Below are 26,547 nucleotides of genomic sequence, written 5' to 3'. Positions count from 1 at the left end.
TCAACAAAGTACTCTGTAATGTACTCTATGAATCAAACATTTTATTAAGTTATTTAAAAAAATAAGTAACAGAAAATGACTGCATGACTAATTATTCCTTCCACTGCTGTAAATGTTTAATAGGCGAATCTCTAAAAGACATTACTAACACTTTAGTTGCATAAATTACAAATACTATCAGTTTTGGTCTCTCTCTTCATACTATTAGTTTTCCCTCCAAACTGATTAGGGTTTCAAATAGTTCCAGCAAAGCAAGGAACAAACAGGGACGTGGGAACTATATTGTGAGAGGGGGGGCGGCGTTTCCATGGTGACGCGTCATTGCTTGTCACGTGACACACCGCAGCATCAACAGCGCTGAATGAATGATCTGCTTTTATGTCATTTTTCCTTTTTTATTCAGAATATTCACAAATGTGTTAGCTATGGCATGAAATATCTGATATTCCGATTGTCAAATACATGCAAGTGGAAGTATATTGTTGTTTAAACACCTTTATAACGATCGCATTAGTTGAGCTGTATGCGCGATGGGCGCCGCCATGTTAGATTTGTGCCGCAGACGCAGTTCAGAGAATCGGATCTGTTGGATTTACAACCTCTATGTTTACAACACGTGAATTCATCCACTTCTCCCGAAATACTTAAAAGTAAGTAGCTGGTGAACTGGGAATAGAATAGAGTAAACACTGAAGTTACTAACACAATGTGTATCTGATATGAATAAAAACGTGTCGAATTATAATGGAAAGGATTATTATTACCTCTTCCATAGATATCAGTGTGTATTTTACAAACTCTAAATGTATTGTTTTTTTTAGTACTTATGTGAATTTATATGTTTGAAACCTAAAATAAACAGTATGTGGTTGAAAACACTTAAAAGTTGTGATATATGACAGCTCTGAGCGCGCCTGTCTTTGGCTAAATTCAACATTTGAATTTAGCAGTTGATCATGTGATGCACTTGATCGTACGCTCCAGGGACCAGCCTAGACTGATTACACCTGTGTGATCGTACGTGCGAAAGGCTTAAAAACAATAAATTTTCTGACACAAAATCTTGAAGTGTAGGCTTAAATCAAATTCAGACATTTAAATTCAGATTCTATATATATATATATATATATATATAAAAAAAACAACGGAAAACGAAAACAACGAACAAAACCCCCCCAGCTGCCTGACCCCGAGAGGGGTGGGGAAAGGGGGGGCGGCCGCCCCCCCAGATTCTGTAATTTCCAACGTCTATGGGAACAAACTGTATTTTCAGGTAAAATGAAGACATCAAGATCTTTAGAAAGAAATCTTGGCACTAGAATTATGGAAATGACAAGTTATAATTCAGCCAGGTGAAGCTGAGGTCCAAGATTTACTCCCTGTCCTAATAGTTTAAATTGTCTGACTAACGTAATGTTGCTTCTCATCTGTTTGAACTGTCCTGCGACTCACCTGAGTGATAATGCTCTTGAGTTCCAACCGTTCGACTTCCCATGATGCTTTAGCACGGGCAAACTGCTGCGTTAACTCCTGTGAACTCTGACGCTCCTCGCGCAGCTCAGCGCTCAGATCCTGCAGCGCCACCTTCAGGTCCGAGACAGTACTTCCGAAACCGCTAGGCTGCTGAGGGCGACAGGAGATGGAAGTTAGTTACATTTGTGTAGCCTTGAAGACTTGACTATAAGGAAATCCAAATGTAAAGCATGTTAGTGTCCTGCAGAAGTTAGGTGTTTTGCCAGTCTCTGTTGCAACCCACCTGTAGGAAGCTTTTCTCTGCCAGGCTGTGCTCTTTGGGTGTGGCATTGAGTGGCTGCTCCTCAGCAGCTGACATCTTGTTGTCTCCATAGTGGGAAGACAGGCCATCTTCCTCAAGCAGGATACAGAGATCTTTGACACTGTTAACCTGGAAAAACATATCAGACTTAAATGGTATTTACAAAGTACACTACGGTAGTAGTACACCAAGGCTGCATTTATTTGATTAAAATAAAGTAAAAACTGTAATATTATTACAATTTCAAATAACTGTTTCCTGTTTTAATTTATTTTAAAGTGTAATTTATTCCTGTGATGCAAAGCTGAATTTTCAGCATCACTACTTGAGTCTTTAAGAAATCATTCATAACATGTTGATTTCTTATTTTATCAATGTTGAAAACAGTTGTAATATTAAGTGTTTCTGTGAAAAGCATAACAGATTTTTTTAGGATTCTTTGAATAATCGAAAGTTTAAAAGAATAGCATTTAATTGAACGTTGAAATAGAAATCTCCTGTAACATTATAATGTATTTACTGTAATTTTTGTTCAATTTAATTCACTAACCACCCACAATCCAGTTTAATCAGGCTCCAAACGTAAATTAATTTTGCTATGCTGATTGCACTCAGACCTTGTGAGCATGTTTTGCACCGCTTCCAAATTTGCATAATTCCTTCAGTGAATCAGGTGACATAACAATGTTAACAGTCTGTGCAAATAAATCGTGGTTCAGCACACACAATTCATTCCTACTGGATTCACCCTCAGCTGTTAAATAAAAAAGGTTCCATACCTCTAGGATATCCTTGCTCTCGGTGTCTAGTTTCTTGCCGAGTCTCCACTGTTTAAGGAGCCAGCGCAGCTTGAGGCTGATGAGGAGCAGGCTCTCTTTGAGCTGCTGTGACTCCTGCACCAGCAGGTTTCTCTCCTGACTCCACAGCTTCTGCTGCAGACGCGTCTGTAGACTCAGACTCTGCAGCTGGAAGTCTCGGCGGAGGAGAGCCTTCTGATTCTCTTCCTGAAGCTAGAGAGAGAACGAGAGAGAGACTGGATCAGATTTTAGGGTTAGGGTTTTGCTTTTTTCGGATGCTCAGTGTTTGATCTAAATTAGTACAGCATCTTTTAACGTGTTTGCACCTGAGAGAGTTTATGCGTGTCGTTGTGGCGTGCCTCTCTCTCCTGTGACAGCTCTTCCTCTGCTCCCTGAGCCTTCTCTCTTGCCTCAGACAAAAGAGCGTGCAGCTCGCCAACCTGCTCTGTCAGCTAGAGAACAGCATGAAAACAGAGAGAAGGAGAGAGAGAATGTAAGTAATTGGTAAATGCTGTAGCTGCACAGTATTTGTAATAAAAATCAATTGGAACAAATAGCGAAAAATGTTTCTGTGCTACAATGCCAAAATAATGACCATGTCAAATTAGATAAGAATCTGTCTGATTATGACATCAAGTTTGCAGAGAACACAGTCTGTATTATTTGTCTCTCTGTAAGACAATGGATTAGAAGTTAGAACACAACCCAGTCCTAGTTATTTTGCATCCTTAGTCCGTTTCTACTCTAGCAACATCAGTCCAACATTGAATGAGACCTTCCTAAATTTCAAAATATGAGATCAGAGCTTGATCACAAGATCACAGTTTCTTTGTGGAAATCACATTTGCTAGTTAGTGGATATGGTGGGTGATTGTTTGGGTGGAAACTGTTGATGGCTGGAGGTTTCATTGGAATGCTGCAAGGGCGTTTGGCACAGCGTGTGGGACACCAAATCACATAATGCGTTCTTTCATGATTTAAAGCTCAGCATAATGGACTATTTTTAATCATGATGTCAATGCTTTAAACCGTCTTTCATTTAAAAACTGCTTTTTATGAAGTCTTGTACAAATATAACAGATCCAAACTGCACCAAATTTACCAGAAAAAATAAAGAAGTAGGCCTCAGCCTCATAAAGCAGTCTGTATAAACACATCAGTTTCTGTACTGAGGTAAATATAGTGTAACGTAAGAACGTAGTGGGACTAGGGCAAAACTAAACCAGACTGGCAGTGAGAACTATATTGCTCATATCTCTGCATGGGTGAACAGGTCTTGTTTTATTTATGAACACCATGGGTATTTTTATATTTTAACCACATAAATATTCTTCAGAGTCTATGAATGTCCCATTTAATAGACTTTGCAGTCATTACTTAAACCCTAATTTCCCAATTCCCTATGAACCTTGGATTGACCGTAGCCTTCATTGTAGCTTCTGAGCTTTTAAATTTACCAATCATCAACTGAGAGAACTAAGAGCACCACTAAATCTATCAATGAGATTTCTGAACTTCTTGTTGTGCATTCTAGGTATGACTTATGCATGAAGGATGCACAACATGCTGTCTCAGATTTTGTCCAAAAACTGTCTAGGCAAGCAGTTCACTGGGTTTTGGAACACAGCCATTATGCATTCAATTGTAAGACGTAAACAGAAGTGAAATGTTTTTGTGTGAATATGTTTTAGTGCCTTACCAGATCCGAGTTTGTTTCCTTTAAGTTATATTTATCATCTTTGTTGCTGTCTTTGTGGCTGTTGCTCTCCTCCTCTGCCTTGCACGGGTGAACTTTGACCTCACAGTCTGGCTGGTCTCTAGAGTCAGGCTGTTGCATGCATGCATGGGCAAGTTAATGAAGGAAAACAAAAAACAACAATAAAAGACGAGCATGATAGAAGACAGACAAGATCAAGAGGATTATGATGAAGGAATTAAAAAGGTGATGTGTAATGTGGGTAAAAAAAAATACATTTATTTACATATTTAAACAAAATGACAAATGAAACGGGGGAAAAAAGTCATAATTATATCCATAAAACATCACCAGAAAATAAAACATCACAAGACAATGAAAAGTATGTAAAGGAAAAACAGTTTGGTCATTGTGGTACAAGACAAAATGGCGAAAAGAAAAAAAACGACAAGGAGTGAAAGCATCATCTTTGGTTTGAGGAGGAGGAAACAGGAAATGGGGTAGAGGGAAACGAAGGAATCATAAAGAGAGGGAGAAGAAGAAGAAAAACAAAGGAAGAAATGTAGCAGCGACCACAGGTCATGGTGCCCATGCAGTGAGGAAAAAGAAGAAGAGAAGGAGGAAGGGAAGAGTCTGGATTGGATCTCAAGAGTTGGGCCTCTAATGGAGCCTAAATGAATGCCTGTTCAAACCGCAAATGTGTCAGAAAAATGTAAAACCACAACAGTGTTGTATTGGACCCTACTGACTTTCATTAGATGAACAAAAACAGTTGAAACAGTATTCACAATATATTCTTTTATGTTCCATAGACGAAAGAAACTCATACAGGTTTTGCATGACATGAGGGTGAGCAAATGATGACTGAATTTTCATTTTTAGGTGACCTGTTCTCAACTATTATCTTATTTTGAAATATCTATGAATATCAAATAATGATTTTATACTTATTTGCTAACATGCATGGATTGGCCTGCTTATTATGGTTGCTTTAATACTCAGGTCAAATATGTATTGGAAACAGCAACAACAAACCTATACTATTGGGTCTCATCTGAGTTATCTACTCCATTAGAGGCCTAAACGCTATCCACTATGAGGCCTTATAACACGCTACAAGCATGCATTGTTTTAGTGGTCAACAAACCTTTCTAAGGGAAAGGACAGTGTAAATACAACTCAAAGATCTAGTAAAGCAACAAAAATTTAAATTGCTGGTAAAAACAGACAAAACTCCAAGCAAAAAAGAAAGAATAAAGATGCAAGGGAATATTTGACTAAGAGATCGTGTGCATACCTTCTGTTGGTTCGTGTTCTGGTTGAAATGAGCATCTGCAGGGTATGAGCAATTTGCTGCAGGGTCTTCTGCCTCAGACAGCAGGGGCATTAGGGACATCCCTTCCACACGCTCCCTCTCTGGGGGCTGCCCCAGGGCATCGACCCTCTCACTGAGCGCTTGTAGCTGAGCCTGGAGGGACTGCAGTCTGCCATGCAGAACCTCCACCAGGGGCAGCGTTGAGCTCTGGGTCTGGCTCTTCTCCAGTAGAACCGGTTCCGCAGACTCATTTGTCATAAGCTTATGATAGACGGTGTCTGGTGAGATACAGGAGGGGTCGGGTGACGTCAGAAGCTGAATGGCTGAGGTAACAAGTAGTGCCTGATCGCGGATGGCGAGAAGGTCTTTTATGCTGAGGCACTGAGCAGTATGAATGTGACTTGTTCCTGAAACTTTCAGATTCTTCTCCTCCAGAATATCATTCTGCTCATCACCAACTGGGCCTTCGCGGTACGCCTGGATGGGGACGCACTCAGCCGAGTCCCCTGCTTCAGCATCGGTCTCCAGCGCTGGACGTGCGGAGCCCTGGTTGGAGGCCAAGTCGCATCGTTGAAGGTTAGATAGTAGCACACGGTTCTCATACTGGAGCTTTTTTACTTTGCCGTTCAGATCTGTGATCTGAAGCCTTGCAGCAAGTAGTTCTTTATGGCTGGCTTCGTTTAGACCAGATCCTCCATCTTCAGAAGCATCAGGGATGATCGTGGGTGAAGTGATGGTTGTGGGTGACAACGGCTCTATTTCAGTGACAGCGGAAAGCTCAGACTTGTAGTGGTTGAGCTCGTTCATCAAGAGCTTGTTCTGCTCTTCCATTTCTATCAGGGAGCGCCGCAGCAGATCTGCCTCTTCTTCCACAAATTGTAGGTGGCGCTGTAGCTCCATCACATTCTCAGATGTGGAAAGCAACAGGTGACTTCCGACTCCACCCGTGATGCCGACTCCACCCGGGGAATCTTGGATCTTCATGTCGTCCATTTCAGCACGAAGGCCACGGTTCTCCACCTCCAACTCTACGATCCGTCGGCTTAGAAGGTTCGCCTCCTCTTCCACCAGTTTCAGGTGAACTTTGACCTCAGCCTCTCTGGTGTGAGGAGAATCGGCGACCTCTTCTACAGTAAGTGAGGCATCAACCTCTCCATACAGAGAACAATACTTTGCCAGTTCCTCCCTCATGGCCTCGTTGTCTTTGACCATCTTTGTGAGTTTCTTGCACATAAGAGCTGACTCCTCCTTGGCGAAGTGAAGCTGGCACTTTAGGTCTGAACTGTCCTCTGGAGGCTGGAGAGGAACATTTGCAGAGACCAAACAATTATTAGCCACTACAACATTAAACAATATGCTGTCCCTTTAAACCCCTTTTCCATCAACACAGTGCTGTTGTCAGAGCCAGTGGCCAAAGTGGCCTTGCTCCACACAGTTCTTGATGGAAAATCTGGCTCCGCACAAGCTTGTTAAACCTGCTGATCTTGAACCAGGTTTCTAAGTTTTCAAAACAACACTCTTGTTTGACTGACTCACCAAAAAATGCCAACACACGTTTGTCATGCTACACAACTACTCCAGTCTATTTTATCCATTTTATTAAAGTATCTGAACTTAAGATGTTTACATCTTCTCAAAACTCAAAAAAGTTGTCTGCCTCATGTTTTTGTAGGTTATGTATTGACAGATATATTATGGTTCAGTTCTTAAGTTCCGGTAAGAGAGATTATGAAGGAGTTTTATAGATACCCCTATAGGATCCCATATAGGATTACAACGACAATGAAAGTTTTAAAACACCTGCTTCTAAAAGTACATTACATGCTTTACTTTACCAGTCCTCTTTCAGATCGTAATAATGTCACAACTGAAGCAAACTAAGTCATCAAATGTATTGTAGTATTAGTGTGTTTTACCTGAGGCGATGCTTTTTTATCAGGTTTGTTGTTTGGTCTGGCACCTCTCTTCTTCAAAGAGTTCTAGAGGGAAAAGATGATAAATTAATTGAAAATATGTAAAGACATGAATGAGTAACTCTAGTTATCCTCCCCTCCCCACTGTATATCCACTCTGATATCACACCATCACTTCTGTCTCTCTCTTTGTGATATTTTCACTCATAAATCATAATTTGGCAGCAAACCAGCACGGAATTAAACTGATACACATCACAGCGTGAGGTATTTCATTGTTTCCATAAAAGAAAAAACTTATCCACTGCAGGAAATGGAGATAGGAGGAGGAGAGATATATATATATATATCAGATACATTGTAAAATGAAAAGCTGGGAGTCCTGGATGCTAATTAGTTAGTACAGGGTTTCAGCTGTGAGGAAGTACACAATATTCACAAGAACACAGCCTCTTGTATCTTATTGCAAAAACAGGATAACTTCTAGTGTATTTTTCCCTAAATCATGTAATTACACACATGTTTGTCTTCATTAAAAAAAAAAAAAAAAACAGGATTGGGTGCTTATGTGGGCTGACAAAATAGCACAGGTAAGTGGCAATGCAGCTTTTAATGGCACTAAACTGCATTAAACCATTGACATAACAGTGTATCGACCTTTTTGTGCCACTGTTTATTTAAATTTAATGTGGTTTGCTGAGTCTGTGGGAAAGAAGTCTGAACATAATGAGATTATAGCAACGTCATTTATCCCACTGGCCTCGTACACAAGGGCTGAACATGTAAAGGCTGTACAGTGTGTATGTGTGGCTTGTACAGGAGGGTTGCAAGAAAAAAGCCATTCCTCAAGAAAGGCTACATGCAGTCACATGATACTGAAACTGAATTATTTGGCCTCAACACCAATTGATATGTCTGTCGGAAATCCAATACAGCTCAGCATCTAAATAACATCATTCCTACAGTAAAGCATGGAGGTGGTTATATCCTGTTATGGGGATGCTTCTCTGCAGCAGAGACTGGAGCACTTGTCAGGATAGAAGGAAAAATCGATGGGGCAAAATGCCATCAGAATCTTGAGGAAAATCTGCTGCCCTCTGCCAGAAAGTTGTCAGTGAGAAGAAGGTTTGATGACCCAATGACCCAAAGCACACAGCAAAACACAGTGGTTGAAGGAGAAAAAGATGAATGGCCTTGCATGATCTAGTCAGAGCACAGACTTAACCCCACTGAAAATCTGTGGAATGACTTGAAGACTGCACTCCACAAACATTCATCATCAAATTGAACTGAACTTGTGCAGTTCTGCAAAGAAGAGTGAGCAAATATTGTAAAGTCTAGATGTGGAAAGTTAGTAGAGACAGAGACATATCTCAACAGACTAAAGGCTGTAATTAAAGTAAAAGGTGGTTCAACAAAATACTGAAAATACTGAAACAAGGCGGTGATCCTTTTTCTAATTCTGTTTTTTTCTTTTTTTTCTGACATGATGGTGTTATATCTTTCACTTGGATGTTATAAGTTACACTGAGTAAATACTGCTGGATAAAACAAAAACTGTGTCCATCTTCATTTCAAGCTGCAAAGCAACAAAATGTGATTATTTTAAAGAGGGGTGATTCTTTTCTATACCCACTGTGGGGTTTTCTTCTGTTTATGACTCCTCCAGCACAAACCCTCTCACAGTGACTCTAGTCTTTCCTAATCTGGCGCTCCACACAGTTATGATAAAATTCCATCCACTCACAAGGCTGATGCAATTCTGCCTTTCTAATGCAACAGAAGTGTGTTTCTCAAACAGAGTCTCTTTCTTTCACAATTTCATATACAAATGTACAAAGAGTAAAAATTGGCATTTGCAAGAAAATTCGTATTTTCCAGTTGGCCAATAACTTACATAATACATGAATAAAATTGGACTATATGAACAATAGTCTGACCCTCACCTATATAAGTAACATGCACAATTCAAATCAAATACAACCCAAACTGTGACAGTGTAAGATTTACCATCAAAGTTTATCTAGGGTTTGCAAGAATGTTTTTTCCCTCCAGAAGTCATGTGGCAACATGAATGTGGAATATTCCTCGCATTAAGCAACCAACATGAAGATATGGGGAACAAAATCACAATATAAGCAGTTATACTAAAGAGACTGACTCCGCTTGTGGAGACACTTTCACCATTGAACAGATAAATAATTCCTCTGTACAGGAACCTAAGACACAATGTTATGCTTGGTAAGAGATATTAATGGTCTGTAAACTCAGTGGCACTGGAAGGCATGACAAAACATTTTTGGACAGGTTATGGACTAACTTCCAGATTTTTTTTTCACATTCTGGGACTAACAACAAAACAATAGCCTGTTCAAAAACTGATCACTTCTGGTCTAAATTCTGCAACTACAAGTCTAGATGAAAATGAAGCAGCAAGAGATATTTTCTTTCACATTGTGACACATCCGAGTGCAACATATTATTGAAAAATAAAATGTTTGGCAGAGACTTGGCTCTGTGTGTTGGCTGCTGATTAGTTGTTGAAATTGAGAGTGTTCCACTCAAAAGTGGAGGCAGATGAATGTGAGTTCACAGGTACGGCTTTAAGAGAATTAAATGTTTTCAACGGAAGGTCCAGTTATTACATTTGGATTAGACATACATTTTACAAGTTACAAAAAAAAATATATATATATATTGAAACGGATGAATTTTTAGCAATAAGATCTATAACATGCTTTTAGAAAAAGTACATTTTTATTTCATGCCAACTTTAATAAGAAACATGATGGTAAATGTTTACTCATGTTCATCATTGCATAATTTTGTACTGCTAGCACATGCTGAAACTCTCAATCCAAGTAGTCTGTCATCTGATCACTGAATTGCTACCTGAATTTCAACACCATGAAACCTAATCCAGTTACTGAAATCTGATAACAAGCACACACACACAGGTCTGCTCAGCCGTGGCCGAATCTTGTGCCTGCTTGATTTATTATTATGAAACACACTTATCCTCTGACACAGGATGTAAGGAATAAGATGATGTCATGTTACAGTCAGGGATAAAGAGAGTTTCACAGTACTAAACAAACCCCATCCATCCTGAAGGAACAATATATATACATATATAATCACACTTCATTTCCTTTCATGAGAATAGAGGTGACAGAGAGAATGCTGGGAGGAGAGACACATTGGTAAAGGAGAATGAAAATAATTCCATGACAAACAGAAAAGACAAAAGGAATAAAAGGAACAAAAGGAGTAGTGTGTAGGGTTGCATAAATAATCAAAATAACACCAATATCACAATATGGCTCCAGATCATGGCTTTTTAGCAAAAGCTGTGATTATATTAAATATATGTGCTGCATGTTTTAGAGTGAAACACAGCACTGTGTTCATTTACACGTGAGCAGCTCATGATCTGGTGTTTCCGATATCAGTGGCTCAGTTCACAGTACATTTTGCTCTAAACAAACTTATGACTAATAATAATAATAATAATTATTTTATAGTCATATTGATTTATAATCTCAATTTTGGGCCACATTGTGTAGCCCCACAATCAAGCAAAAAGTGCATTATAAATCACAATCACAATTTTATCAGAAAAAGTTATCAGAAATTATTTTTTTCAATTGCTTGGATTACTTACACAGACTATCCCAAAACTGGAAGTAATATCATCAACAATGTTTCTCTTTGTCTTGACTTAATTTATTGCAAAGTCAAATTTAGACATTTACGCAAAATTGGATTAAAATCAGAATATCACCTCAAATGTAAGACTTTTTAAGACCTTTTTTTAAGACCTGCAGAAATAAAACTGATACCATCTGAGTGCAGAAGGGCAATGTCTATAGTTACATATTAAACTGTAAAATGACTGTAAAAAGCATGATTTATGGTTCAGATACAGGTTTTCACAAAAACAAAAAGTTTTATAAAATGATAAACTTCACATTTCAGCCTTTAAACCATTTTCAAGAGTCAAAAGTATTAACAAACAATTATTATCAATCATTATGTTAATTAAACAACAAATATATTTTACTTAATTGCTTAGATTTTTATAACGCATTTAAAATCTTCTTGTCGATCCACCAGCTCACATTTACAACTCGTTGTGTTTGCAGTGTAAAAACATTGGTTGATTTTCACACTGGTCTAAACAAAAACAACAGAAGGGCTTAAAAATGCACATTCTGCCAGCAGGTGGCGCTTTTGGAATGGCAGAAATAAAGTGGTTTCCCCGGTAACGGCATCACAAACAGCAGCACAGCGCCACACTTTGAAACATGCAGCGCTCATATTTATTTCATGAAATCATAGACTTTTGAAGTTTAATAATCACATCAAGCTGGTCTTTCCGTCCCAAATTTAAGACCTCATGAAATCATAATTGAGACTTTCTTGTACCATTTAAGACATTTTATGGCCTTAAATTTGATGCAGCTCAATTAAAGACTTTTTAGTAAGCAAAACATCTTGTGACTACAATGCATTGTAGCATGCAAAGTATTATAGTACTGTGTGTAATGTTTATCATTGCAAATGCATTCTGCTTCACACACTAATTAGGCTGGTTCCGTCCAGTAGGCTGAATGGAGTGCACACTGCACACCACTCCAAAAGCTGGATATAGCCAGAGAGAGGCCGTGGTAAATCCATTTTCACTTTGTATGTTTTGTCTCAATTCCCAGACCGCAGACACACGAGACCCCGACTGTTCCAGACTAATGGGTCCCATGACAACAGCTTTTGTGAGCAGTTCCACTGTAGAGTTCAATGGAACAAATTGATGAATAAATGGGGGGAGGAAGCTGGGAGAGGGAAAACAGGAAATCACAACCTTTCAAATCCATTTGACATGACGAGGCCCCTCTCCTCCTGCACAAATAGGCAAAACAACTTCTCCAGCTTTCTCTCTTACTAACTGCACTAAAACACAAGGGTGCTAAAAGCCAGATCATTAGCATAGCATTTTTCATAAAGCAACCGAGAGCCTGCAGGTGCTGCATGTTTCCCACACATATTCCGTCCCTCTGCACATGATTAGGAAATGAGATATTCTGTCGCTTTGATCCACAGCAACAGAATGTGTATTAGTTCACAACAGCAGGATAGCAATGATAAACCTTATGCCTTACACAAATCGCTGTGAAAATGTCCACAGCTCTCCCCAAACACATTTCCATTCTTCTTTATATCCAAAAGCTATCCACAGCTTTTCTGTCTACATTAACCTGACAACTCAAGACCAGAATCCACTTTAACCTACTTCTGTCAATCCTTATACCCACATGATGACATTTGAGTAAGATGGTCACAGGACACAGTTCTCTAGCATGCTATTTTTTTTACCCCGTTTAATGTTAGCCAAGGTGAATTGGAACAAAACTATGAGATTTCATCATGATTTCATCTGTGATGCTTCAAATTAAACAGGCTGCTTTTGGTACTGTACCTTTAAGACCTCAACATGTAAATGACCTCTAGTGTGATTGGCTAATCTCTATGAACACAGTTAGAGCATGCAGAACATTAGAATAAACATACAATCTGCATCAAATGCTAATATTTATTATAAAAAGAGTAAGGAAAATCCTTGTTAGATAATTTCCTTCAGTGGAGTCCTAATTAAGCACATACACTTATTCCTTCATGAAAAAAAAAAAAAACAAACACACACACAGGTGCATGCAGCTTCACTTTCTGCCAGGTTCTGCTGCTTGCATCTGTCAGCAAATCACTGTTTCCGTTTTACCAATGTGTCACATATTGTGCTTATCCTGTTCTTGGATTACTTATTCAGGATAAAGTTTTGGCATATAGCAGCGTTTGGCTCCAGCTTCCTCGCACTCAAGAAGAGTGACATATGCTTCTGTCCACCCGTGAGCGGGACGGTTCTTTTACATGCTTATCAGGCTGAGTGTTAATTAAAGCTGGGAAACACTTTTAGAATTACGCATGATGCCCTGAGGCCCATGAGAGAAACGCAGATATGAGTGTGTGTGGGAAAAAGAGAAGTGACAGATAGAAATAATTTCATGTGATCCTTCAGAAATCAACATGTTGATTTGATTTTCTTAGATGAATAGAAAGTTCAGCATAACAGCATTTACATGTATTTGAAATACAAATCTTCTCTAACATTATAGATGTCTTTACTGTTAACTGTCAACTTAATGCATACTTGCTGAATAAAACTATGGATTTCTTTCAAAGAAAAATCGTAACTGTGCCCAAACCTTTGAATAGTAGTGTGTATATATATATGTATATGTGTGTGTGTGTTCCTTATTCAGCACTTGCATCAGCACAGATGCATCGTAGAGCATGTAGAGCAAAGACATAAAGGTCACATGGGTTGAGGAACACTGTGTCCTTCAATCTCGTTCTGTTGCACCTCTACATGGATACATTATTAATGGGGCTGTAGCATATGAAAAGGTCCGTTCTGCCTCTTTCTTTCTCTCTCTTTGGCTTGTGGGAGTTCAACCTCTAAGCTTCTGTTGTGTGCACACTAAAAAAATTAAACAATAAAAAATTGGCGCCACTACAACGTCTCCCTTTCTTTCTATTATCCCTTCATTTTTACCTCCATCCTTGAGTGCGCTCCAGTGCCACTGTTTGCATATATCAACAATTTTAACATTTAAATGGAAAAACTGAAGCATTAATTAAAACACTGCAGACCTGCTCAACCATCTCATGAATATAACAGGATGCAGACCTGTGAATTTCTGGTTGACAGTTGGCCATCACTTGAAACAGTGCGTTTTGTGCTGTTTGGTGAAATTCAAAAGATTAATGACTGAGAAGCAGAGAAGAAAGAGGTTGTGAATCACACCTGTACTGAGCATGAAGTAATTGCTCCCAGGTGTGGGCCAATCAAATCTAACTACAGCAGCCTGTTTCTCATTAACACCACTGACACAGCAATCAAAAGCACTCATAGTTTGTCTTTCATCCAGAAAACACTGTCAGAAGATCTCTTTATTTGTAACCTGAGAGAAAATTAAAACAAAGACCATGTTAAAAAGATACAATTTATTCCCGTAGATATGACCATCTTTACATTTACATTGATGAGAACTGCCTATACACCAGTTTAGAATCAGCCTGAAGGAACTGCCCCCTTCATCTATGACCTGTCCTAGATACCACCAAAGCTTTGGATCGAGTATCTGTCCTCATTTCCTGCATGAAAGACGGGAGAGAAACATTTAGCTCCCCACAGCCACATAAACTGCTCTTTGTTTTTTATCTCACCCTCCCATTTCAGAGGAATTCAATCAGGAAGCCCATGTGCTTGTTAGAGAGAATAGCAAGCACTTGACGCTCATTAGCGTGTCAGCTTGTGAACCCATGTGCTCTTGGTGGATGAAAATTCTCCAAATATTCTGCTCACTTTGTTCTCTCATTTGTATTAAGAATGACATTTGGCGTTCAGAGAGGGAGGCTGGTATTGGAGGAGGTTTTAGGAATCTGTGGAAAAGACCGAAATAGGTCAGATTCCTCAGTTTACAAGCATAACAAAGGATGAAAATATATGGGTAAAGTTTGTAGATTTGTAGACATCTGAATGGTCTATTCTTCACTTTTGCCTGAGCAGACAGTCTGTTCTAGTCCTGAACTAGAACACATCTAAGATTCAATTTAATTTAATTTTCAATTTGCAGCAAAATATATCAGGAGAAATTCTCAAATCCCAAGAGCCTATATGCAAAATCTGAAAGTCAGAGCAGGAGAAAATATGATGGACAAGTAAAACACAACAGCACTGTATCATAGGATATGGGAGGGAGGTCCTGGAGAAAGCCATCCATAAGCATTCCCATTCATCTCAATGGCAATTGTTTGGCTGGAGAAGGATCTCCATGGAAGTAGGCGATTTGAAATCGCAATCAATTCTGCAGCCAGGCTGGTTTGAGCTATAAATGCATCATGACAAAGGCTGACTGCACCACAAGAACATACCACAGTCCAAAACACTAGCGACAATCCTGAGTCATGAAGTCAAACTCTATTACACTCTTTTAAGGCTGTCCAAAAAAAACCAGACATTTTTGAAATGGTAAATCTACTATAATATATAATGTAAGTAATAATGATTTATATGCTTTCCAAAAATTGCTTGAGGTAGTGTAGTTATGGCATACTAACAATGCTAACAAACCCCTTGAGGAGACACTTTATATATTTCATTTTTTCTATGGTTCACTAGCTTATCTCAAGCACAAAATTAGATTACTGATGCAGAGAAGTCATTGAGACAGCTACAGAGTTAGTGATGGGTAAAGAAGACAGGGACAGTTACAGAAATTTACATTCAACTGATGTGTGATTACCGGTAAAGCTCAGAAGGAAATGTTTTAGATAATGTCGCAGCAAGCCATTGGAAAATAATTATTAGATTATTGTAATGGTCAAGCATTTAGATGGTCATTATGGAGCAACATTCACTAATATGTTTCAATAGACCACAGTCCTATAAACCAGAACGATTTATCCAAGAGCTATGTAATTAGATTGTGAGCCATTTAATGACTTGTTAATCAATGGCCTTTCTCTATTAATGAAGATACTGGTCTATAGTACATAAAACAATTGCATCTCAATCAGTATTGAATGGATTTGTTGTCAAATCGTAATTGTAAGTCGCTTTGGATAAAATCATCTGCAAAATGACTAGATGTAAATGTAAATTGCACTGGATGAACAAACTGGAGTATGAATTCAGTATGATAGCATGATGAATCAGTACGCATGCTGGTTGTATTTTGGTAGTTCAGTTGTACTGTAATTCAAGGCATACAGTAAATATATTATTATATGTGCACACGCAGAGAAAACTGGGGGTAATACTGAATCCCACCACAATGCAAATGTTTAAAATCAGCTCAATGCCTTAAATTTTAAGGCCTTGAGCTGATTTTCTGGGGCATTTTTCTTCTGTGTGTATATATGTCTGTGTACTGTATGTCATGACTTTATGCACTATAAAAGAAAAAGAAGCAGAAAAATAAATAATCAAAATTTACTTGCTTTATTACACCAAAAAAGTATTACAAATATCAATTAACCAATACTAATCAAACAGAAATTATTTTTAACTACATCACAGATCCACTTTATTACACCAAAAAAGTATTACAAATATCAATTAACCAATACTAATCAAACAGAAATTATTTTTTATATAAATGTATTCACATAAATTCTGCACATATTCAACATATATTTTATGTTATCCGTATCTATACCTCGGCTAAAAGTTTAATAAATCTGGATATTACAAATATAAAAAAAAATTTAAATCCCAAATAATGTTGAATTCCAGGGTCACTTTCAGCTTTTTTTTTTCTGAATCTAGTATATACTGTGCAGTATGTAGTAAGGACTACAGTAATACTCCATTCTAATAGAGCTGTAGAAATTATTTTTAACTACATCACAGATCCACTTTCTGCTGGCCATATCACCTCAGGTTATTGGTCTAGACAGATTACACTGATGAGGTGAGCAGGTCACTGACCTACAGTAATAAAACCATTTTGCGGAAGATAATCACTGAAAGTGTAATTCTGATATGATGAAGTAATCAATCTCACTCTCTGCTCACTTCTCAAGCCATTATATCTAAAACAGAAGATCCTAACTACAATCACACTTCACACACACACACAGCGCTTCTCCAAAAGCAATTTAATAGCTTTGTCTGTAATGAACCCATCACATTTTACGATGACTCATAAATCTATATTTAAACCACAGGATTCCCATTTTTGAAAGGCTAAAATAATAAGAGTCTGCAGATTCTAACAAGCCATAATGAATAACCCTTTAACAGATCAGTGAGGTGTACAGACGCAGATGATTGTTGATAGTTAGTCTTATGCAAAGGCAGTGAAGCGAAGACTGTTATCCATGCTCTATAATAAAATCAATGCAGCAAAGTGCATGGGCATGCTTTTCTATAGCACTCAGTGTGTGCATGTCATGAAAGTGGAAGATTGTTGATTGACCCAGATGAGGTTCACAGGACGTGGAGTTCCCAAGAGCCTGGATGTGAGGAGACATGTTTTATATAAGATCCATCTCATACTCAAAGTCAAAGCAACAGCTCAGGGGCAGACTTACCCATTTGGCAAAAATCGGTGACCGCCTTGGGGCCCCAAAAGCCAAGGCTCCCTAAAATGCTTTTCATATACAAGATTTGGTTGCTCTTTACGATATTTATTCCCACGACAACTGTCTCCATGTCCGCGCTGAACGTGCTTCTTGTGTATCCTGCCTGTAGCAAATGAAAATATCATGCATCTGAGGCTGTAATTAAATATTGAGTAACAGTCCATATTATATGCTTATTGTTTTAAATGCCGCTTACTCGTTTATGAGAAGGACCCAGGCAGAGGATGCACACACAATTACTTTTTTGGTTAATATAATCCTTGTGGTGTGTAAATGTAAATTCCTCATAATTTTTTTCAGTTTCATTTAAATTTGTAGTTAAAATAACTAAAATAAATGTATTTTAAAATTAGACAGCCTTTGGAGAGTGTAGGCAATTGGACTATATTTCTTTATTTAAGGGCTATATTTTTTTGGCTATATATTTTGGCAGAGAATGAATGTGCATTTTCAATAATCCAGTCTGCAGTTTTTGTTCAGATCAATGTGAAAATCCACCCACATTAAATTAATGTAATAATTTATAATTCTGACTTATCTCTTTTCTTAAAAAATGGTTTAAAGGCTCAATTGTGAGGTTTATTATTTTATATAATTTTTTGTTTTTGTGAAAACCTATATCTCAACTGTAATTCAATTGCTATTTCGTGGTCAACATGAAAGAAAGCCATATGTTCATGAAAATGTAGAAACACTGGGCACAACAATGGGGCACCATTGTGCAGCAGCAAGCATCACAACAAAAAAGCAACCTCAAGGTTGATCTAGGTAAATGTGTGCAAATGTTTAGGGCCCCATTCCTATATTTTGCCTGGGGCAACCAAATCACTAAATCCACCCCTGCAACAGCTTACTGATCTGATTAGGAAGAAAGTAGAGGATCTGAGATCTAACCACTTAGCTTCACCTAAGAGACCTGTGAATTTGATCAGAGGACATGAGGCGCTAGTTGTGTTGTGTTATGACACTGTAAGCACTTGATTACGGTGTTCTCACACGTCACTTCCTGGCTGTGCTACTGCTTCACGCTGGTACCTATCTGTTTGCTCTCTGGACTACTTTCTTCACTCAGTAATACTTGGATGACTGACCTGACCTTTTTCGTGATGCTGTCACACTGATCAGCTGCAAGCCCTCTCCTTTCCTTTCCATATCCTCCTCAACATCTGATACAGTGAGTCCCCACTCTCTTTATCATTTTGTGTTGTCAGTCCTCGGTATGGTTGGGTAGCCTTCGCTTCTGTGCATTGTGTGGATTGTGGATTGATACGGTTCTGGCTAACGTAGTTAAACCAATAATCTGTGTGTGGGACCTGTTGGCTTTTGGTCATGTTGACGCGTAACCATTTCCAGGTTTTGTTCCTTGGTTTTTTTGTGCTGTTTTTGGCTGACATTAATAAAGTGACTTCTCCTAAGATGGCCTTGCAATTTTCTTCTGCTCAACTTTAAAAGGTTCTCTCCGCTTGGCTTCAAACACTTATAAATAGTGTGAACAACTTGGAATTTTACGCAGACCCCACTACATACACCGTTCACGGAAGAAACTTCAGACTTATCACTGCTCGTCTTCAAATAATATTCCGGTTATCTGTACCAACACCCTTGCTTGTAGTCAACTCTGGAAATCTGAGACATTACGCTTTGATCCCGTCCTATGTTCTGTAATACTGCATTTTCAAATATGCAGTGAACACTCGCTCCTTAACTGATAAAGCATCAGTGCTAAATGACATTATCATTGACGCAAAACTGGACATGCTACTTTTGACGGAAACCTGGCAAATGCCCAAATGACTTTCTCAATTTAAACCTTTTAACTCCACCTGGGTACATCTATTTCTCTCAACCTCATCTCCATCGTAGAAGTGGAGGGCTGACTGTAGTTTGTCATGAGAGTATCAAAATATCTAAGATGGAGTTCCATAACGTTGCATCTTTTGAATATATTGCATTGAAAATGACTGGCAAAACATTGATGACTGTAATCTTAATTTATCGACCTCCAAAATTTCATGCAGATTTTTTCTCTGAGATTAGTGAGTTACTTACTCTTGCCTGTGCTAGTTATTCATCAGTAGTTTTTCTGGGTGACTTTAATATACATGAAACCACTATACAATGCAATGAATTGATGTCTGTTCTGGACTGTTTTAGTCTAACTCAACGTAACTTTTGCTACTCACTCCGGAGGTCATATACTGGATCTTATATGTACATCTGGATTATATAATATTCTTGTTAGTGGAAATGGTTTAGTCTTTTCTGATCACAAACTGACTGTTTTAAGTTTTGGTTTTCCAATTATCGTAAAACCTGTTTTGTGGATCCATCTGCTTTTTCTGATTCAGTAAGGGTTTTTACCTTGTCAGATTGTTTATCCAATTGTCCATCTCTGAAATATGCAGCATCTATAACAATAGCATTTCCCAAATATTTGAGGATCATGCCCCTATTAAAACTAGACTGGTTCCATCTGCACATGTTGCACCTTAGTTCACTCTGGAACTTCGAGCAATGAAAGCTATGTGAAGTCGCTTGGAAAGACTGTTGTTCTCATCTGGTTATGTTTGAACTTGTTTCACTTTGGTTCTTTGTGGAATGAAAGCTATGTCTGCCCTAAATGCTGCAAGATCCTCATATGTTTCTTTTACTTTTAAGAATTCCATGTGCAGGCCCAAATCTCTGTTTGCTATGGTTAACAAACTCACTAACCCTCCACAACATGTTATTTCTGGCGTTTGTGAATGACTTTTTTAATTTTTTCTCAGATAAATTAAAGTTAATCACAGAATCTATTTCCAATGACACTCCTCATACAACTGACTCAGATGTTAACCTGTTGTCAGCTGACTCTGCTCACTCAACATACTCTTTCTGCTTTTACTCTGACTACTTCTGCTGACATAAGTGATCTAATTGTGAAGTCAAATTCTACATCCTGCCAGGTTGATGCCATATGTGTTCCTGAGGTAGAACCTTACATAACACATATGATTAACTGTAGTTTAGCATCTGCCATAGTTCCAGCAGAATTAAAAATGGCTGCGGTGACCCCGATCCCCCATGACCCCCATACTTAAAAAAACATGAACAATTATTATAAATTTACCATTCTTAAGTAAAATTCTTGAAAAAGTTGTGGCTTCACAATTGAGATCTTACTTAAATGCTAATGGCCTTTTTGAAACTTTTCAGTGAGAATTTTTATTTCATTACATAACATTGAAACTACTCTTCTTCGTGTGGTTGATGACATTCTTCTGTCTATGGATTCTGGGTTAATAAACATCTTCTAGATCTAAGCTCTGCATTTGACACAGTTTGCCATGAAATACTCATCTCTCGTCTTTCTGATATCGGTATCACTGGTTCAGCTCTTTCCTGGATCATTTCCTACATGAGCGATAGGAAATATTATATCACCATACAAGGGTATAAATCTGTCACTGCTCCAGTCTCACAGGGTGTTCCTCAAGGTTCAGTTCTTGGCCCACTTCTGTTTATCATTTATATATATCCACTTGGTGACATCATACGCATGCATGGACTTCAGTTTCACTGATATGCTGATGACATTCAAATTTACCTAACCACCAGCTTTGATAGGCCATCATTGCCTGACTCACTTACTGCATGCATCAGGGATATCAAGCAATGGATGTCTTTGAATTTCCTAAAACTAAATAATAACAAAACGGAAATTCTAATAATTGGCTATGTTACATCAGTCAGAAGGATGGACCTGTCCTGTGAAATTGATGGGGTTCATGTTCTTCATCTGTCCGTAATCTTGGTGTCTTATTTGACTCATCTCTATCTTTTGCCTGTCACATTTCTTCAGTTGTTAAAACTTCTTTTTTCCATCTTAGTACTATTGCACGTCTTCGATCTTCTCTAACTCCAGCTAATACTGAAACCTTAATTCACGCATTAATCACTTCCCGTCTGTATTATTGCAATGCTCTATTTCTTGGTCTGTCTAAAAAACTTATTGCAAGGTTACAGTATGTTCAAAACTCCACAGCAAGAGTTCTCACCTCCACCAATCGCTCTGTTCACATTACTCCTCAATAGCATGATCTTCACTGGCATCACGTATCCACTTAAGATATGCACCTCCATATCTGTCTGACCTATTGTACTCTTATTCTACTTCCCGGTCCCTCAGATCATCTGAGCCAGGTCTTTTTTCCATTCCTTGTTTTCGGCTGTCCACTTTAGGTGGTAGGTCATTTAGTGTTAATGCCCCAAAACTATGAAATTCACTACCCCTTACACTTCGTGATATATCTTCTTTGTCAACCTTCAAGACTCAGCTAAAAACATATCTTTTTTTAATATGTATTTTGGAGAATATGGATATATGTGGCCATATGTGTCTGTACTGTGTATGTGGGTGTATAAATGTCTCGAAAAGCATTATGTAATGTATGATTTTATTTTCTTTTGGTCTGTTAGGTGCTGACTTCACATCTGAGTGGCTTGTCTTAAAGAGGAAGCATAATTGCACAATATGGTGTCATAATCCATTTTGAAAACATCAGCCACATGGAAAGACTTATCGGACGATGCCGGTATTTAAAAAATTCCAAATATCAGCCGATATATTGGTCGACCACTAATGTAAAAGCCTAAACGTGTGTATATCTGGTAAAAGGAGTAAGGACTTGTCTTCTGTATGAATAAATGCTTCTGTTTCACTTTTTAACATCTCACATATTATAAACTATATTGTATTGAATGACTTGGTTACATTATATGGACTTTTTAACATAATCAATAGCATAGCAAATTAAATTCATTTAACCTCAGTCCTGAGAAACACAAGTGGACGGGAGATGCATGACCCAATTGAAATAGCACTGAAGATCAATACAAGCTCTCTGTGAGAAAAAGCTACTTGCACAGTTGTTAGAAATATCTGTGCCACAAACACACTTTCAACTGATTCTTTCAACACTTTAAATTGTATAGCTTCTGTTGTTGTAAAACTGCAAGGTTGTAAAATACCTTTTTTAAGTTTGGGGTCAATAATTATTTTTTTATTTTTTATTATTGATTAAAAATACAGTAATATTGTGAAATATTATTACAATTTAAAATAACTGTTTTCTATTTAAATATATTTTCCAATGTAATTTATTCCTTTGATAGAAAAGATGAATTTTCAGCATCATTACTCCAGTCTTCAGTGTCACATGATCTTTCAAAAATCAATTTAATATGCTAATTTGCTGCTTGAAATATTTTTTTATTATTATCAATGTTGAAAGCAGTTGTGCTGCATAATGTTTTTGTATAAACCATCAGGATACTTTGATAAAGTTCAAATGAACAGCATTTATTTCTTTATTTATAATCTTTTGTAACATTATAAATGTTTTTACTGTCACTTTTGAACAATTTAATGCATTCTTGCTGAATAAAAGTATTTTAAAAAAATATTATTGATCCCACACTTTCTGAAAATATGCCACTAGCATTAAACAATAATGAAAAGAAAAAAAAAAAAAAAAATTCAGCTATTCAAACAGGTTAGTATGTACTTGTCTGGACAGTATTTCAAAGATTGTCACAGCAGGGAACCTGACAGATCTAATCTCATGCTAAACTTCTTTCAAACAGCTGATCTCAGCTGGTTTCCACAGCCACAATCTTAATACATGACATGTATATAATAACCTACAAGCACTGCAGCATTGTCACTATCATTATATGTGTTTCTGTATGTGTGAGTATCAGACTTAAGGGTCCAGACATCAATCACACACATTTCCCTTTCTGCGCTTTCTTTGTCTATCAGTTCTGCATAGTGCTGAGCTCAATGAAAAAGAGCTTACTCCCTCCCTCCCAGCAACCTCTTATTGTTTGTTTTGCCTGTGCCATTTGTTCAGTCATGTAATTCTCAAGAGGAAGCAGTTGGAGATTACAAGCTCTCTGTCTGATGTGTACAAACATACACACACATACAGAGCTAACAAGTGTTCATATAACATCAGAGCCTTGGTTAAAGACAGACAATGGCTTTCATTTAAATGTGCAAATCGAAATACTACTACAGTGACTTTGATGTCAGATCATGTAAGGACTGACATCACAGACCCTTTAAAAAATTAGACCCTTTTTTACCAACCTGCCCAACACGTCCCCTGGGTCTGGTGATCTGACATTCAAAAATAGCTCTTACGCATTAAACAGCTCAAAAAGAAAAAGTGGAAGACATGATGAGTGACAAACAACATCACCAGTCAATCAGTCTAGTCCTGTATGTGAACATGAGAGGATGTCATGCACACAGGCATCTGCTCTTGCCTTTAGTTTGAATAAAGGCTGTAGAAGTGTGTATGACAAGCCAGAAAATAATGTAAAACCTGGTTTAGCTCATTTGTTTAGAAATTACAATACTGTTCAAAAGTTTGGGGTTGGTAAGATTTTGTAATGCATTTATTTAAATTTTATTTTAATTTTATAAAGTTTTCCACTCAAAATTTCATTTACTGTATTTTTTAATTATTATTACATTTATATATAATGCAACATTTTCAGCATCATTGCTCCAGTCTTCAGTGTCAAAAATCATTCTAATATGCTGCTTTGGTATCAGTGTGTAAATGCCTGTAGTCTAACCTATATAGAGCAGTCCAGGCCTGAATGTGTGTGTTCATGTGCTTTGCATGCTTCAGCCTTATGTGTCTTGTGTAGTATGTTCCTTTTTCCATGCAAACCATTACTAGAGCATGAAATCACCTCTCACTCCCTGAGGAAAGACCATGTATTTGTATGTGGATTAAACCAGGGGTTGGTTGCACTTCCTGTAATACAGGAATACAGGTACAATATTAACATTGGTGTTTGCTAAGGCCACCCTCAATATTACTCTTCATGCTCATAATCATTCAGTAGAAATTTGGACAAACCCCTAACTCCAAGTAGTAAACTCTGTGCTAAGAACACGAATGATACCCCTTGTGAAAAAGAAGTGCATTTAGTTGTATTAATTGTGCTTAATTTTAGTGTACATCAAATCTTAAAAGTGTATTTAAACTGTACTTCCAGACTTGAAGATTTACTTTAAAGTACAGCACTCTAAAGTTCAACTTGCTGCATTTTAATATATTTAATCTAAAATGTATTTTAATTTTATAGCAATTAACATGCAATTACAGGTGCATCTCAATAAATTAGAATGTCATGGAAAAGTTAATGTATTTCAGTAATCATATCCAGGTCACATGTGTGTGAGTATATATGTGTGCTTTTCTCACTTGCTTTTATTCTCAGTTTTTTCCCATCATGTTCCAAACCTCGAATGCCATGTGCTTTGATGCTGCTGTACATGTCAGACTATACAATACAGAGAAACACAGCAAACACAGCAGCCAAGCCTTCCTGGCCTCAAGACCTCACAAACCAGCAGCTATTGTGCCTGCCTTTACCTCTTCTTCTTTGTGTTATTTAGAGCAATGTAAATATCACATACAATGAAAACTGGATATTGTAAATATTTTTTTATCTTCACTGATCTCAAAAATATCTCAGAGTTTAAGAACACACGCTTTGACTGTGTGCATTGTGCGTTCATGAATCAAATTCACTGAATAGTATTATAACAGACAGAATAGGGCAATTTGAAAGAAAACACTATAACCACACAAACAAGAACAACAAAGTATCATGGTACAGGATGTTACCAGGGTTACTGGACCATTTATGTACCATTAGGTACCTTAGAGTACCATGTAAATATAGTGATCATTCAGTACTTTCCAACACCATCACTGTATCATGGTAAAGCCACTGTAAGGGAAAAGTAAATCAATTTGTCTTAAAATGACAAGGCGCATCGATCTGGAAATGGTTTCTTATAATAAGATAGTTGATATGTGTTTGCTGACTTATGTATGTATTTATTAATTAGATAGTCTGTGAGTCAGCGGGTCATCATTTCATTACTCTAGTTCTGAAAAAACAGAGTTACATGACCACCTGCTGAATCCCACACCATCCCTCAAACTTTCAGGGACTTTTAGGAGACCTCTGATTATTCTGGAATGCTCAGAAGATAGCATTTTCCACATCTAGTGTTTGTTTCCATCAGAGCAGCTGATGCTGAGTTAATGAACCCTGCTTCAGTGACCCTGCACTTCCTTTCTTTCTCAGGGTTTTCCCTTCAGAACAACACAAAGATGGCAGCTTCCTGAAAAAAAATATAAATAAAGATTCCGTCAGCCTCATAGGAATGTTTCCTCAATCACAGTCTAGAAGGGCTCTGGATCAACAAATAAGCTGTATATGGATAATCCCACTAATACATGCTGTTTGTGAGACACACTGGGCTCTGAATGATAAATGAACACATGAGCTATGGGTATGAATGTGTATTTGGAGAAAGAAAGAAACAGCAGTAATAAGGTTCTGCTCTTATCCTAACCTTTACTGTACCGATGTCTATTAAACACCTGTAAAACAGCCCCTCCACCATCAGAAGGCCATAAACACACACAAACACACCCTCTTACGCCCCCAGCAGCAGTAGACATGTGAACCTAATCACCCTTGAGACTTCACGCCAGCTGTAGTACCGATCGATACTGGTTGTGTGTTAAACGAAGTATTGAGAGAGAGTTTGAGAAAGAGGGATGGAGTATAAGGAAATTGAAAAGTATTTATAGGACTGAAAAAAAGAGGACTTTTGGGGTGGAGTTTTATCTAGATTAAAAAAAGCAGCAAGCTTTCATCTTGATTGTTTATTTTTCTGCAACACAAAACACCCTAGCAAAATAACAAAAAGAAAAAGAAGGAAAAAATCTATTTAAAATACTAATAATAATAATTAAATACAATAC

At 37.7% G+C, this 26,547-nt stretch overlaps 1 protein-coding gene across 2 annotated transcripts in view; it reads right to left on the bottom strand.

Annotated features, from left to right (window-relative positions):
• The window catches only part of LOC109099725 (protein SOGA1-like), a 45,722-nt gene that overhangs the window by 8,148 nt on the left and 11,027 nt on the right, over positions 1-26,547 (bottom strand). The window contains exons 4-10 of one of the 2 annotated variants that reach the window (XM_019113247.2): positions 7,499-7,561; positions 5,565-6,878; positions 4,271-4,399; positions 2,898-3,023; positions 2,554-2,784; positions 1,757-1,903; positions 1,453-1,623 (exon numbers count right to left, since the gene is read on the bottom strand). In XM_019113247.2, coding sequence (XP_018968792.2) covers positions 1,453-1,623; positions 1,757-1,903; positions 2,554-2,784; positions 2,898-3,023; positions 4,271-4,399; positions 5,565-6,878; positions 7,499-7,561 — 2,181 coding nt within the window. The remainder of the gene's footprint in view (positions 1-1,452; positions 1,624-1,756; positions 1,904-2,553; positions 2,785-2,897; positions 3,024-4,270; positions 4,400-5,564; positions 6,879-7,498; positions 7,562-26,547) is intronic. The other variant, XM_042712885.1, reaches the window with a different exon arrangement.

Source organism: Cyprinus carpio, chromosome A23 (assembly GCF_018340385.1).
Source record: "Cyprinus carpio isolate SPL01 chromosome A23, ASM1834038v1, whole genome shotgun sequence".
In the NCBI taxonomy this organism is placed as follows: Eukaryota; Metazoa; Chordata; class Actinopteri; order Cypriniformes; family Cyprinidae; genus Cyprinus; species Cyprinus carpio.
The sequence above is the reverse complement of the archived record's forward strand: the minus strand, read 5'-3'. Positions and strand labels throughout refer to the sequence as shown.